The sequence below is a fragment of the Oryzias latipes genome, chromosome 7, assembly GCF_053564925.1.
Source record: "Oryzias latipes strain Hd-rR chromosome 7, Olatipes_Hd-rR_3.1".
NCBI classification, from domain to species: domain Eukaryota; kingdom Metazoa; phylum Chordata; class Actinopteri; order Beloniformes; family Adrianichthyidae; genus Oryzias; species Oryzias latipes.
Genome location: NC_136243.1, coordinates 26597927 through 26614569, shown reverse-complemented (window position 1 = coordinate 26614569; position 16643 = coordinate 26597927). Strand labels below are relative to the sequence as shown.

General features: G+C 42.7%; 1 protein-coding gene across 12 annotated transcripts in view; it reads right to left on the bottom strand.

Annotated features, from left to right (window-relative positions):
• casz1 (castor zinc finger 1) overlaps positions 1-16643 on the bottom strand; it is a 180634-nt gene that overhangs the window by 38229 nt on the left and 125762 nt on the right. For 2 of the 12 annotated variants that reach the window (XM_011476950.4, XM_011476957.4), the window contains exon 1: positions 7330-7669. The exons of 8 other annotated variants lie outside the window; for them this stretch is intronic. In XM_011476950.4, coding sequence (XP_011475252.1) covers positions 7330-7408 — 79 coding nt within the window. In that variant the 5' untranslated portion in view covers positions 7409-7669. Of the gene's footprint in view, positions 1-7329; positions 7670-16643 lie in introns of those variants that run through there. 2 more of the 12 variants (XM_011476951.4, XM_011476958.4) reach the window with 1 other exon arrangement.

The following is a 16643-nucleotide window of genomic DNA, read 5'->3' as shown; positions in this document are numbered from 1 at the left end:
AACAGAAGGAAGGAACTTTGCTTTAAAAAAAAAAAAAAACTGCACATAGTCCCATGTCTCTGCAGGCTGAAACAAGGGAAATTTATTCTTGCAGCTTTGTTTGGAGACTCACGCTCAGTTTCATGACACCAGGAGTGCAATTTGATAAGCCAACCGGCATGGTAAATGAGCAGACGACCCCTGTGTCTCTCCCCCCACGGTTGATGTGCTTGTGCAGGATCATGGCAGTGTATAGTACAGTGGCAAAGGGGCTCTGTGGTGCACCTCTCAAGGGCCCTTGAGCTAATATCTGTACAGATTAACTGCTTCAGTTGTATTTTGGTCACGGGGATCTCTTTTTGCCTTAGTGGCTTGTTGGGAGGCAGAGGGGGAGATTTGTGTGTGTGTGTGTGTATGTGTGTAGTGCTCATCCAGTGTCAGTTGGACACTTTACAGTAGTGAGGAACACAGCTAGCTCGTCTATGAGGCCAGACAGACTGATGAGAATCACTCCAGCTTATTATCTTTGAGGCCAAATTGAATTTACCTGAATCCAGAAGTTAAACTTCTGAGTCCCCCCCCTCCACCATCACAATCGCCCCTTTACTAGGATCGGGCCGTCTATCTCGCCACAGGATGCACACACACACTCACGGTACCAGCCCTCCAGGGTAAACTCAGCACATGCTGCTCCATTAGTTATCAATTAAGTCTGGAAATCTTCACCTGCTTTACACACAAGCGAAGCTGGCACACGTACGGAGCACGTCTCCACAGGAAGTTGTGCCTTATTTGAGTTTGGGTGAAACAGCGTGTTCGTCCATGTGGCTGGTACTTCTGTCCATGAGGTTAACCTTGATATGAGGCCCTGTCAGGCCAGATAATGTCAATCAATGACAAGCCCTCACAGATAACCCCTAATGTGAAGCCTAAAAAGCAAAGCTGTTTAGATCTTTAGACATGCCCCCTTTCACCAGCATATGAATTGCATTACAAGGAAATGAGCTGTGGCATTTCTTTAATAAGACTCCTAAGACATTTTGACAGCATATAGGGCCTTCTGCTGTTAAAAAAATTAAGTAACGCTCCTGCTGACAAAGCCTTCTCACACAAAGCGGACTTCTGATGTGCAGAACCAAGTCTCTCTTAAGTGGTGGGAAGGAAAAGACAAGCAGGGAGGGGGGAAAAGGAAAAAGTAGGGTGGACCTTACCCTTGTTTTTTTTGTCCAACTCCAGGGGGATTTCTTAATTGATTTCCAAGGTTACATTTCAAATTTGTTTCTCAGAGACGAGTGAGAGTGCAAGTCAATGTTTTTCAAGCAATTTCCCTAAATTCAGCTTAGTTTGGCATGTTTGCAGCCCCCCCCCCCCTGCACACACTCCACCTCTTTTTCTCCTTTCTCTTTCCTTGAAAAGAAACAAAGGGGTGACATTAACCCAAAGACATATGCATTTGCAGACAGGAAGTCTGCTCTGACAACATCGATCCCTGGCTACCATTAAAACATTTGCTCTGCCTGACAGACTTTAGTCTTTTTGACTTTACATGAACAAGACTGAGTCAGAGGTACTTGTTAAAATCCCATCTTTGGTTGCTTTTTTACATCTCAAAAGAAAGAAGAAACAAAGGCTTGTTATTATTTTCTGAACTTCTTAACCTCACGCAGCAGAATTTAACGTTGATACGTTTTTTTTAGGGCTGAGAGAGGAAGTGATGAGAGTATGCCGTCTTTGCTCGAGGGATTTTGATTTTTTTTAGGCCCTGTGGCTGCGACCCTTCTGTAAGGACTGCAGTTTGCTTTGTGCTACTTTTCTGACAGGCAGGATGGAAGTGCAGACGCGGTCTGTGATCACTCAAGACATGTTTAAAGCGTCTTCTATGCATCCTTGTGGTTGAGGAAATGTGGGCAGGTGCACATTTAACTGTAAACATGTACTGTATGTTAGGAGGTTGGAGCCAGCATGTGCCATTGTATGGTGTACATGTTTGCAGAGACGGCATGGTGGTGTGCTGCGAGTCCTCCTTCTGCATTCTAGTGGCTGCAGCTCACGTCAGTTTCCCTCACAATGTGACACTTTCACAAACTCACGGTATACTGATTCTGAATCAGTCTGTTGTTGTGTCGGTTGCAGGGGGACAATGTTGAGTGTCAAAGAGAAATTTTGCCCTGAACTGCAGGCAGAACTAAAAGTGGCAGTTTTCACCTAAAACAGGAACATTCATGTTTCTGGAAGTTTGGCAGAGCAAGGAATGTGCCGTGACTGAAGGTGTGATAGCACATCACTCAAAATAAAGGGGGTGGGGGGTGGGAGGGTGTACAACGCATAAAGAAAAGCCGCTTTACAAGAAAAAAAAAAAGAAGAATGCTATCTATTTTAGGTCTCAGTATACAGAAGGAAGTGCGGCTTAGTTGACTCAAACAAATAAATTTGCTTTTGATAAAAAAAAAACACAGCAGCCACTTTTGCATTCTACACCAAACCCACTTTGTTTCCTGCATCTATATTTTTCATGACTTGCCACATTTGTGAGAAGCTTTTTAGCTCCGTGGCACAAACAAGTGAGAGTTTTAAGCGGCACAGGCAGTGTAGACGACCGACAATTTAATTTTATTTTAGAAAGTGTCAGGTTAAAGAAAAGCCTCAGAAGTGAACACAGTGCTTGCCTATTTGCGGTGCAACCAGCTGCCCGTTTTACATTTCTGCAACATTAATATTCTTCTTATTATTATTTTAAAGTGAAAACGGATACTCTGTTGAAGTGCAAATCTGATGAATTACGGGAGCAGATTGCTGCTATTAATTATTAAAACATATTTTATAAATATTCAGGTCTGTCATGCATCTAATAATGAACGCTTTAGAGGAGGTTACTTCCTGTGCGCATCCTAATGTGTCAGAAATATCGCTTTTAATCACACTCATGTCAGTGACTGTGCTGAGTTTGAACCTGCCAAAAAAAAGGGGGAAAAAAATTCAGTCAAATTAAGTAAACTCAGATGCCCAACAACTGTGCTCATCACAGCTCTTTCATTCCTGCTGTTTCGCATGAACCGCGCTCCTCCTCTGCTTGCCCCGTCTGAAGACACAGCAAACACCTCGCAGCTCCCTGCTGCATTCTTACTCTGGTAATTTGAATGAAGAATAATGCATTGGTAGCACTCTACCTTCTGGACACACCTAGTCCCAGTGCTACTGCTGCCATATGCTGTGTTGTTGCATATTCATAACACCTTCTTCTGGGTTGGGTGTCTGTGAGCAATGATGCTTAAATGAATGTCTCACAACTTCAAAAAGGGAAAAGACGAAGAGAAGCACAAAGTTCAGCTCCTTCTGTTTTCCTTTTTCATCTTCCCTTTGGCGCAGGTTTGGGAAGAATGAAAGAGAGGTTGCGGACTGTCAGGACTGCAAAAAACTGTTCTTCCGGGAAGAACAAGAGTTGTAGCGCAACCTTCATACACCCCAGAGGTTTTTAAATCAGCTGCTTACTGTAAGATGTAAACAAAACCAAAGACACTCAGTGTGGAGCGCTCTGAGATTCACACTGTCAGAGCCACAGTGAAACCCCGTCATTATCTGTACACGGGGCCTCCTTCCTGCACTTGCTTGCCTCACTGTCCTCTCCACTGCTTCTTTGTGGAGGTTGTAATTACTAAAGCTAACATTTCTTCCTCTCTGTGCCATCATCTCTTTTCTTTTATACAGTCCTGTCAAAGTCCTTACTAGTTTTTATTTTTCACATACTGGTGACACAGCAAAAGGTTTGCTTGGTTTGCAGAGTTTGGATCGTTCATCTTGTACAGCAACTGAGAAATAGTTGATGTGCCACTGCAGTATCATTTCTACTATATGTTGCAGTTGTAACAAGGCGAGATCAGAGACAAGCTCGCTCTTTCATGGCATTTTTCATTACCAACAATGCTCTTACTCCTTGGCTTTCTTCTTCCACTCCCACTGGAGCTATGGTTTTATCAAAGGTGATGGCTTGCTCGGGCGCATTTTCTCAAACGTCTTCTTCAGACTTCCTTTTCCCAAGCTGCTCTGGGGTAAACGTCACTCAAAAAAAACGGGAAAGATTTGATGGTAAGATCAAAAAGAGAGGACGGACAGTAAGCATAACAGGGAAATCTGGAAGGGGGTGGGGGTGGGGGGGTATGATAGCACTGAGACCCTCCTCCCCTGTCTGACACCAACAAGTTCTGAGGGTAATTCCTCCAAGCAGGGTATGTGTTTTCAGACGCAAAGACAACAAAACGCAGGCTGCCGCCATGAGACATCAAAATGGACGATTTTGACTTCAGAGGCTCTTCAGATGCTTGAGGAATTGCCAGTGTTGGGCCAAAGGGAGCAAAGAGAGAGAACAGAAGGTACCCACAGACTGTTAACAACCAGGACGGGAACCAAGCCAGAAAGGCCGTCTCCTCCCCGAATGCCAGCCGGCTCCAGATCACTAAAAGCTGTAATACCCCACCTGAGCACTTGCATCTGAAACTTAAACGCCTTCAAGATTTATCAGCTGCTGCTGGTTTGTTTTATACTGCGCCGCTGGAAAAAAAAAGATGTAAAACGTACAAATTCCTCATGTTGGTGCCGTAAAGGCAGAGAGGCGACAGACAAAGCTCACACAAGCCCTCTTCTTAGAAGACTGGGGCTTCAACAGGTGCTTTGAAAGAACCAATTTTACGCTCTTTGCCTTACAGAGAGATTTTCATCAGCAAATCAAAGACTTGCTTGGTTCTTTGGAGACCTGAGCTGTGTTGTGACACGCTGAGAGGGATGTCCGCATTTTCCCCTGTGTTGTTCTCACTCATTCTTGGAGCATTAGGCTCACTCTAAATAGCCTAAAGCAGATTAGGCTGGCTCATATTTAAATGCACATTTCTCCCTAAAACCTACTCCTCTAGTGGGATGAGGAGATCAGCGCAGGAGCTTGCGAGGCGGTAGTCAGAGAAGATTCTGTCATGTATAAATCAGCACAGGGGAGGAAAGGAGACCGAGAGGAAGAGTGAGGGGTGAATGGCTGAGGTAAAAGACAAACAAGTGTTGGCTCTGCTATATGAGTTTAGTTAGCAAGAGAGTTAGTGTATGAGTTATGGCCCGCAAAGGGCTGAGGGACGCTGTATTTATGAGGGGACTGAGTGAGTGTTAAATCCCTGGTAAGAAATAAAGTTGTCCCTGAGCGAACAGGGGAAACATTTCACTCAGTCTAAGAGGTGCCTTTAAAAAAATGAAAGCCATTCTTCTTCCAGAGGAAGCGCCGTTCAATATTTCCTTAAAATTGCTTTATTTCTTCAAAATGCAATAAATCAAATCCAAGTGGACGGAATCTTATATTTGAATTGAAGAGGATTCTGCTTTTTGTGCAGAATATCGAGCACGTTCAGGAAGCCAAGGAAAGGGAAAGAATCTGATTCTTCTAAAATTGCATACAGATTTTCTGAGGGATCTCTGGGTAATGATGCTTGCCAAAACACACAGTGCACTTGTTGCAGTGCAAGGGTTCATCCAAGAAAAGTTTTCCACTGTGGTTTAACCACAAAAACAGTGTTATTTTTTATTTTTTTGCCTGCAGAAATATTTGGATTCAGCTCCTCTCAGATTTATCTGTGCCTAAATGTTTATCATTTCTTTCTGATTTCTGTTCTTGCAAATAGTTTTCCATGTTAAGCAGAATTTAAAAGGCAAGACACAGAGGAGGAGCAGGAGGAGGGAGACAGCCAACGGAAAAGGAAAAGCTTAGCATTGTCCATTGTGCACATCCAAGTTTAAGTCAACCCTCTTTCCAAACTCCTGCAGTAGTAATAACAATTATTACTTAAAAAGGAAATATTTTTGCATCAACTTAAAAGGCTATATCTTTTTCTTCCCCTCAAGCCTGTGCGGCCTCACTTACCCTAAGTATCTTCATAAATCACCAGTTACTGTTAACATGTACTCCACAATTCAGTCATCAATCTCCTACATGGTCAGAGTGAAAACAGAGGGGGAAATGTCTGCTTAGTAAAATGTCTCTCTTGTGAATGCAGCTACCAAGACTCACAACTCAAGGATGGAACTGCACACACAAGCACACATGCACACGCATGCACACAGACCAGTAGCATGCATTGCACATCAGTTAAATAATAAACACACGCCCGGCACGCTGCAACCAAAGCAGCCCTATGGGACATGGGAGCGGTTGCCAGATCACCACGGTAACGCAAGCCAAATTCAATTCTGATTTCACCTCTCACTCTGCTGGTTCCATTTGTTCTAAAAACAAATAAACAGCAAGAGAGGAGTTGGAGTCAGCCAACTTCTGCCTCGACAAGAAATCTCAGGCCCAGGCTGAGAGGCAGACACCCACAGGGCCTCATGTAAATCTGTGTTTATGTTCGCAGACAGAGTATTTATTTAACTAAAAGGAGAAAATCTAATTGTACACAAGGAGGATTATTCCTCTCAGAAATGTGTATCCATGAGGGGAAAAAAAAAGACTCTTTACTCTGTTTTCCACAGACGCTGTTTACATCAGTAGAGTGGAAAATCCCTCCAACTACAAACCTTTTCCATCAAAGCATCTATATCTGAACGGGAAGATCAGTCTTAAGTTATACCACACATGACCTCATATCAGATGTGAATATGTGCACTCAACATTGAGCAAAGGAGTTTAGCTGCCTACATCTTTTTTAAAGCTGTGAGATGTGTGCATTCATAAATTTTGGAAAATTGACAATCACTTAAACTACTTTGTATTTTTAATTCAGTAAAAACAACCACTGCTCTATTTAAACCCATATTTTGCTCAAGTTTTAGCTAATTTCTAAATATGCAAAATTAATATTTATTGGCAATATTGCACAAAAAAATGCTAGTACACAAACGCCAAAATAGTTAAAATTTACTAATAATTTTAAAAAAAGTAAAAGTAATCAAAACTATGTAAAATTTTAGAAACAAAACTTTTTTTTCTTTCCACCCCAGATATTTAAGTGCAAAATGCAGTGGTGGGAACCGCGTGTTGGACGGAGGCCTCACGCATCAGATGCAAAACTTTTGAACAAGTGACAGACAGGTGAAGTTAAAACAAACCGGTTGGCAACATTCGGAGAACTATCGCTGCAAATTTGCATTTGTAAATAAAAACTATGAAATAGTTTCCAGAAAACAAACAGTTCACCTGCTGTTTCCTGACTCTCACACCCGCTCACTTTGACACCACCTACCACATCACTACACATGCGTGCCTGACTCATGCCAACTGCAAATAGTAGCAAACCCGTTCGCGACATAACACTCAACTCCTGAGAGTGTGTGTGTGTGTGAGTGAAGGGGGAGGAAGGTGTGTGTATGTGAGAGTCTTACCTGGCAGCAAACTGCCCTTAGCGCTCTGTCTCACCTCTCCCTCCTGCCCTGGAAGAATTCTCTCCACGAAGCAAGGCATTTTCTCCACAAATGCACTCTGCCAACACTCGGCTCCCCCTCTCTCCCTCTCTCCTTCTTACTCCTTTCCTCTTTCCCACTCTGTCTGTCCTCTTCTCTTGCTGTCTATCCCTCCTTACCCTCCCCTCTCCCTTCCTCACAGATGTCGAGGCTGTGCGAGTTTACCCACTTTACCAGTAGGGGTCCTTCATCGCCCTTCTCCACCCCACAGTCACACGGGGGGGAACAAAATGCACACACAGGCCACTTAACGGGCGCCCTCCTGTCACTGCTACAATGAGAGCCCCGCGCGGAGCACAGACAGACAGAAAGACAGGTGTAAAGTGGGCGGTGTGCAGCAGAGGCTGGCCCTCGGCCCTTTCCAGCCCCACTCAGCTCTGTGCAGTTTGGCTTTGCTCGGGCTCCTCAAGTGTGGTACAGTACACACACGCACACACACAAAGCCATATGAGCACACAGATTGACTTACAGTGTTTCTCACAGAGCCAGCAGCAAGAGAAACAGAGATACAGAGGGTGTTTGTGGGCGAGCACTTTCTTTCGTACGCCACACAGACACGCACAGAACAACTGCTGCCGTTTGCTACTGCTGCCGTTGACAGTGATAACATGTGCTTTACGCTCTGAGTGTGTGTGTGTGTGTGTGTGGCAGTGCGCATGTGCACAAACTGAACAGAAACACAGATATGCACAGACTCACAGCAGATGCCTATCGGGTCTTGCATTTCGGCTTTCTAGTCTGTTGTTTTTTTTAATTTAAAAAAAAGAAAACTGTCTTCATTGACACTTGCATGTTATATTTGAAGGCTCTCAGCCAGGGCACCGTGGGGAATTTCTAGTTTCTATTCTACTTGTGGGTCACTTTTCACATTGCAAAAGCAGCACTAAGGAATATTATCTGCCCCACTCAAGGATGTTAGTTCTCTTTAAAGACTCTTCTTTTAAAGACTCTGATGAAAATTTTTTTTCGGGTGTGTTCTTGCAGCATTTTTCTGATTATGCAGGACATATACAGTATAAAGACAATTAAGCTTAAAATAGCAAATCTGAGTATTTCCATATTCAAAGTGTTGCAAATCAGGAGAAGACAAAAAAATTGCTCCATTGTGATGCATCCATCCACTTGTAGACAACAAGCTAGCACGTGGCTCAAAACTGAAGTGGATAGCTCTGATGTTGCTCACCATTTTTGTTCCACCGGCAATGTTAGGTTGGAGTCGTGAGGGGCTGTAAGCTAGCAAGAGAGAGTTTAAAAAAAGAGATGATGGGAAAAGGTGGCAGGCTTACTCTGTGCCAATGGTCCTGCCCACTACTCAGAGGCAAAGATCTAATGAACTCCTGCAGCTCTGCAGAAACTATGCCCTAGAAAACAACACAGGTTTTTTGATTTTTGGCTAATTATAATTAAAACTGGAATAATGGAAACACTTTTACAACAGATCAAAAGATTTGGGACTTTAAGATGTATTAAGATAAACTTGTTTAAAAAGTACGATGAGCTTGTGTGTGCAAACAACTCAATCAAACATGAAAAAGTAAAAATAAATCCTTATTAAAAACTTAAAATTGTGATAAGTCCAGCAGAGAAGTAAAACCACAAAAATTAAGATTGACTGTCTATCCTTTTTTATATTCAGTTTTTTGATACTTAATAATATACAAAAAAATTAGTCATCAGGTTGTCGAGGGATCAAAACAGCAACTATCAGGGCATGTCAGTTTGAGGACCTGTTTTTCCATTTATTGCTCCCTGGAACAGGATAGGAGTATCTGCTCTAAAGGCACGTTATCCCGGAACTGGACTTGGTATCATTTGAACAAAGGGTGGACCACATTTATTTGAGGGCAAACAAAACTTGCCAATGGCACAAAAATGACACTTCACAGAGACGGATTTAACGCCTTCAAAATGTTGGCAAAGAGTGATAAAGAAATTAGGATGTTAAAGGATCAGGACACGGATGTTAAAGAAAAAAAAAAAGCACCAGAAAGTCTGGTCACTTAATAGCTTGATAAGCCAATGAGGGAAACAGTTGCACTTTTGAGTGACTCTTATCACTGTTTGCATCATTGGCGAATCTCCCTTGACAGCAATAGTGAAATCAAATCGAGGTTTTTAGGCAGATGAAAAAAGTCATTTGTATTTACAGGAAATAGGAGTGATGCACTCAACCATTATTCCCTTGTTGTGCTTACTAGAACGAAGCCCCTTTATTAAATGTTGGAGGAGCAGCAGCACAAGGACAAGTAAAACATACCTTAAATAGACTACAAATGAAGTCACTTAACACCCACTCGTTCCCTCGCCACCCTGTGCTCTGTCTGTCTTCAACAGAAAAGCCTGTGTTTGACTACCTCTGCTTCATAGTTGTCTTTTGCTTTTAAACAGGTACCCTGCCTGTCACGGCGCGGGAGCGGGCGCATTCCCCATAAATGGCTCCTTTTGACAACTGATCTGTAAATACACCCCGATCTGCAACTTCCCTCTTTTCTTTCTGCTTGACTTTTTTGTCTTTGTTTTTTCTCCGTCTGCCCCAACTCTTGCCAACCCCCCCCCCAAACATACAGACACAAACATGAAGCTTTCACCATGACCCCCCCCCTCCTTCATACACACATGCACCAAAAACACAACCAGTCACGAACATTTATCCCTCCCCCTCCCTACATCCCCAACTCCATTCCCCCTGCCTCTATAAAAACACAAATATGCCATAACTCAGGCAGTGCTTCCATATAGCCTCCATCTTGCCCCGTACCGGGGATGGGGGGAAGGGGGGGGGGGGGGGCTATCAGGAAGGTCACCAACAAATGGTTTTCCGATTCACTGCCCCTGAAATAATTTTGTGTATTAAAACCTGAATCTGCACTTTCTGGCCTGAAAGCTTTTCTAATTATTCCAGTGTCCTTGGGACAGACACAGATCCTTCACACGCTGGGGGGAAACAAGCTATAGAGGAACCACAAACACCCCCCCCCCCCCCCCCACACACACACACACACACGTCTCCTCCCTGTCTTCCTCTCACTATCCCTCCATCTCCCCACCTCCTCTCCTTCCTCTGCTGCTCCTCTCCTCTTTACAGCCACCCCCCCAATCTGTTTTCAAAGCGTGTCTGTCCTTTATTAAATTGTTTTCTTTTCCACATTATCAGTTGCCATGGAGACCTCATCTCTCGGATTATTTGAATTTCATTATATCTATTGATTTGGGAGCATTTCATCTTTTTTATTGTTTTTCTGTCAATTTTCAAAACGAATAACCATCTAATTTGCGTCAGCGCTGATTACGTTCGTCCCTCAATAGAGGTCGGCAGCTGCGCCGGGGAAACAAATCAATGGAAAAACATCATAAAACTCGAAAGTACAATCAACCAGGATATGGGTGACATTCCGTGGTTGCTGAAACGAAGTCATCAAAAAATATATACTTTTTTTTTTTTCTGCGCCTCTGCATGTGTGGGGGTGCAGTGAGGAGGACACATATGTGTCTCGGCAGATATATTACGATTTTTCAGCAGATAATATACCATGGTAAATTTCCATACTGATAACAGCCCCTCTCTGGCTGACTAAAACAAAAAAATGCTTACTGTATATAAATAATTTATGCAATTTTAGCATTTCTATATAAATTTTTTAATAAGCTGCTTGGAGCAAAGTGGCCATTAACAAAACACACAGCTGTCCAATGGGCTAAGCCCAGCAGATCAATTGCACTTTTTTATGACATGATAAAATGCTTTTAAAGCAATTTACACAAATATGGAAAAAATGACTTCATGGGCTTCATTTATTCATAAGGCCATGTATTAGGAAGAAGAAGAAAAAAAATACAATACAAAAGCTAGACAGGAGAGATGGTCCTGGTCCTAACTGGAACGGACTTGCTGCCCTCTCCACAAGGACATAAAGTTTCATTACTGATGCACGCAGTCAAAGGCAATTTAGCAAACACAGTGTGCAAAAGAAAACATCAGCATATTGCAAGTGTTCTTGTATTAGGCAGAGCTTGCTTGTTGTTTTCCAATTTTTATTCATTTTGAGGGAGGGGCAGGCTGGGGGGTGATAGATAGATAGATGGACCCCACCCCCCACCCCGCTTTACCCTGCCCGGTGTCACCCTGACCTGAAGCCAAGGGGAGGTAGCCTCCGTTACTGGGATGTGCGCTTCCTGACGCAGACAATCCAGCTAAACCGTGTGCTGGGAAACAGGGCCTCGTGCACATGGAGCTTCAGAACCTGATAACCACGCTCAGCGTATGAGAAAGCACTAACATACCCATTTGGCACATGAGTCTGGCTGGACGGGACGGTGGAGTGAGGGGCATTTGGAGGCTAATCTCATCAAGCTCCTCATGTGCAGACAATGTGCCTGAGCTGCTCCCTGAAATGTTGATACGAAAGCCGCCATGTTTTTAACGTGTCCAACAAATGATGCAACATTACTTTTTTTTGTTCCCCAAATGATCTTTCAGGCTTCTAAACTAGGGGGGCTGAAAAATTAACTTGGGTGTGTCTGAGGGCTCTGAGGCACCGACTCCAAAACCTGAAAGAGGGAGGAAGGGAAGAAAAAGAAAGCCTAAATGTTTGAGAGTCACGATTCTTTTTCTGATTGCCCCGGCTGTCTCAGTTGTGCAAAACATGACCCTCCCCTCCCTCAGCCACGACAGAAACACGGGTGACTGGATAAACACTATTTTATGCACTGACTAGATGAATTGCCAGACAGTAATTGCAGTCCTCCTCTCACTCCAGCACAGCTCCACTGTTCAGGCTGTTTTTTTGCAACACAAAACTGCAGTAACACAAAGTACTCAGAATAACACGGACAGGAGTTCCTGACAAGTATGTCTAAAATCCCAGCACTTGTCAATGCCTCTTCCAACTAGTTAAATTTAAATATTAGACCCAGTAACAAGACGCAGAATAATTATTTGGTGTTTTCAATAACGTGTTCATAATGAGTACTGACAAAGGACGCGTTGTGTTATTATATGCGGCTACTGGCTTTGTGGGGAAAGTTTGCAAAGTTTTTTTTTTTTCTGCTACCCTTGCAAAAAAAACACTCTTCTTGACATAACAAGAATAACAGGCTTGTGTCCCAAACGAAACATTCTCACAGAGCGGATGGCTGGCTGCAGTGTCCCGGCACCCCAGACTCTCCGTCTGAACTTAACAAATGACCCCTGTCAGAAGGTGAATTTCATGCATTTGGTTTTGACAGCTGATTCAAAGAATAATTTCCCATCCTCTAAAGTTAGGAAAAGACTCCTAATTGTGTCCCACAAGTAGTACAATAAACAATGTTATGAATGTATGAGCTCTAAAACGCGCAATTACAAAAGACTTCTAACTGAATAATTTAGGGAGCATAATTATTGACCTCTATCCAAATTCCTCTGAAAGATACATTAAGATATAGAAAAGCTCTGAAGGTGGAAGTGGAATGAAGGGGAAGAGAGCGTGTCTCCCCAGGCCTCCCTAATGCACTTTTCTGCTCTGCTCTTAACTTCCTACAGACCCCTAATGTGTCCACTTCTCCCAGCCTGATGAAGGCTACAGTTAATGAGGCCCCTGTTTCCGAAATAAAATATTGCTAAGACCATCAACATGCATTACTATCAACCCCACCACCACCACCACCTCCTCCTCCACCAACAAGGTATCAGTCATTCACACTCACATGACTGGTGTCCCACAACAAACACAAGTCTGCATGGACCCCCACTTTTTCCAGTATTGTTAGAGAGCTGTTCAAATATAATACTAAAAAAAAGTTGTATTTCACTTAAATGGCTGCAAGTTTAAAAAAAAAAAAATCTTCATTATATGTAATGTTTGTGTGTCTATGGATGTGTGTGCACTGGGGGGTTGCAAAACGGCAGCGAGCTTGGGGAGGGTCCAGCCAGAAGAGGCCTTTTTAATTAAATGAAAACATTTGTGTTTGCTTTCTATCGTTTTTGCAACCTGGAACAATTTAAAGAATTCTGGCTGTTAAATAGTTTGCTCTAGAAAATGATTCGGGGTATTCCACATCCTCTTCATGTATGCATTTTTAAAACTTCAATTAGGATGTGCATTTCCTGAGGTTGAGATTTAGAACGTGCTCAGTTATATCATCCAGAAAAGAAAATCTGCTTTCCCGGAAAAAAAAAAAAAATCATGGAAAAATGTATTTGTAAAGAAACGCTGTCTCTGCTCTATTTCAGCATAGAAGGATATAGAGGGCACTGAAATAATTAGGAGACTTCTGCAACATCCTGAATGCCAAGGACAGGTGGATTAAAGTATTAAAACAATCGCATTTCAGTCTTGAAATAGTCCAGTGCACGACTCAGCACCATGCGCCTCTGTTCAAGTTCAGCTGCCAGCTCCATAACGCCATGGGAGAGGGAGAGGAAAAAAAGCCAAATCCCATTAGCTACGTACATCTCAGCAGACCTGCTGGAAACGTGAGCAAATCTCAGTGATGATTATCCTCCAAAGCCCTCAAATGATAATACACAACCCAACAGCCCAGAAATGTTCTCTCTAATCACACAATCACTTTTTTCTTTTTTTCTTTTTATTCACTCTTATTTTTTATTTACAAAATTAAAACGGATTGAACAGGAAGACTCCTCTAACAGCTGATCTCAGATAAGAGTCCACAAGGTTTTTGAGGGGAAAAAGTTATTAAGGACAATGTACTTATTAAAAAGAAGAAAATTCAGGAAATGTGGGTGGAAAAAAATTAAATGAAGATCAGTAATTGTGGCAGAAAAGAAAGTATTATTGCTAAAAAAATTGTAAAAATTTCACTTGTTTTGTTTTTCTGGATGTGATGAATTTGTTACTGAAACACCTTTTTTCATTTTCAAACTGTTTTAGGTTTTACTTTCATATTTCAGAATAAACCTGCAGCATATGGTCAATCAGTGAAAATACCCCCTCTTTTTTTAACTGACAATAATTAAGGTGAGCTCTTTGAAGAAATCTAAGCCTCTTAGCCCACCTTCCACCATCTGTGGCTTCAATATATGAGCCCTTGAAGGTTCACCCTTTTAGCTTTCGCAAAGAAAGAAGCAAAAAAGATAAGTTTACTTTTTTTTCATTGATGTAAAATGCTAAAACATCTGTCTGAGGACATAAAATGACAAAAAAAGAGAAAACAGGAAGCTGAAATAGAGGTAGACAAATCCGTGCCCTTCACTCTTCCCCAGTTAAGACACTCTTAACCAGGTTTGACAGCTAACAGCTCCTTTGCAATTGGGGTCAGTTAAAGGAAAAAAAGTAGCTCAAGTTTTGTTGAGGCTTTGGCTTCATAGATGTTCAGGAGCTGCTGCCCACTGCAGCATCAAAGGAGATTATAGGGACTGGGCCATCTGCCATCTGCACCAGAATAAGTGTGATCCCTTTTATGTTTCTGTCTGTATGTTTGTGTGTGTTTGTTGGTGTGGATGTGTTTGGCAAAGAGGCAGGGAGATGCTGTCAATGTACTTTTAACTTAAAGGGCAGCATAGGTGTGGGGTGGGGAGGACACTAGAGGCAGATTGTTTAAACCTGGACAGGGGCCACTAAAGGTTAGCTTCATAGCAGTCAGCTGTGGCACTCTGCGCTCCCAATGTTAGAACTTTAAATGTGTGTAAAACACATGAAAGACTGGAAGCGCCGAGATATTTCTGTTTGATGGTGGTTTGCTGAAAAACTAATGTCTGGTTTTTGTCAGTCAGCCTACCGCAGAAGCCGCTGTTGTTCTGCGTTCCCTAGAACTCGGTGCCAAGCCTTTTCCCCCCTTCACATCTCTAATTTGTTTTGCGTCTCGTTTCTGGCCTTTGCCTGGAATGGTTTTTGCTCAGTAATCTGCTACCTTTTAGCAGTGCCGCTCAATGCTTGACCTACTGCTGACACTTATTTTCAGCACTCTAATTGCTGTTTAATCACATATCAACCTGTCAACTAAAGACCTTCCTTATTTTTTTTTCCAAAGGGGGGGGGGTGCATTTGCATATGTTGTTAAACTAATAACTGATCAAAAGCTGCAACGTCTGTAAAAGAATCCATTCTTTCTTTTACTTTCACACCTGTAAAGTTCGGCACAAGAGACGCAGTCTGCTGGATCACACCTTAACAGACAAAAACACACATAAGCAGACGCCATACCTGATATTCTCGATTGAGGTGCTTTTATCACATTTGTTAACAGTGTGTGGTGACACGTAACGTGTTAGAATAGGGACAGTGACAAGAATGATTTAGGGAGCGTGTACTAGCATGAGCCCAAGAGAAGGTGACAGTGGATGTATAGTGTTGAAGAGGAGTCAATTAGAGTTAATAACGTATCACTCTTCCAAATGTTGCATTCATTTGCTCACACTTAGATAAGCTACTGCAAAATAGCTTGTGCTGGATTTGCCTAGCATACTACACTTCACTTACACGATCGCTCTTAAACATCGTGGAACCATGTTCCCCTTGAGTGGTTGCTAACAGGGGCGGAGGGAGGGCACGAGTGGAGAGATTCTTGCTTTTCAGGTCTAAGGAAGGCCAGTCCTCAGGAGATATTCACTTCTAATTACAAAGCAAGAGAGCGACAGCTCTTTGTTCTACCTTTTAAAACATTAATTGATAAAACAGAACAAGGGTGGAGCCCTCTGTTCTGGGGGTGTAGCGGTTAGAGCTGCTATGAGAGGAGGGGGATGCTTTGGGGCAGATGAAGGTGGATGAGAGGTTGTTTATTGACGTTCTACATTCACAAGACTTCTAATCCTGTACTGCATTGGCTCCACAGTTCTGACACTCAATTTTCAAAGGATCTGCAGCAGCAGAGGCAGGAGTGGTGTAGCAGGTTTGACCCACCTTTTTGCCCTTTGAGACCCATTCTGATGAAAATTGTGTTTTTAACATGTCCAAGTGACATTTTTCTCACGATAGAAGGCATTTATAAAGAAAAATAAGCTTAAAATTGTGTCTCTGAGTATTTCTTTATTCAAATCATGAATCAGGGGCAGACGAAAAAATGCTGTTGGAAAAAGAGGCTATTCGTGATGTCAAAGCTACCATCGGCAGACCACAAGCTCCCTGTTCCCCATTCTAATGCATCCACTTGTAGACAAGTAGATCCATGTGCATCTTCTTTTTCCTCGTCTGAGCTGGCATCTGGCTCAAAACTGTAAACCTGGATAGCTCAAATACTGCTCACCATTTTTGTTAAACCAATTAAGTTTGGTTGAAGTAGTGCGGGGCTGTAAGCTG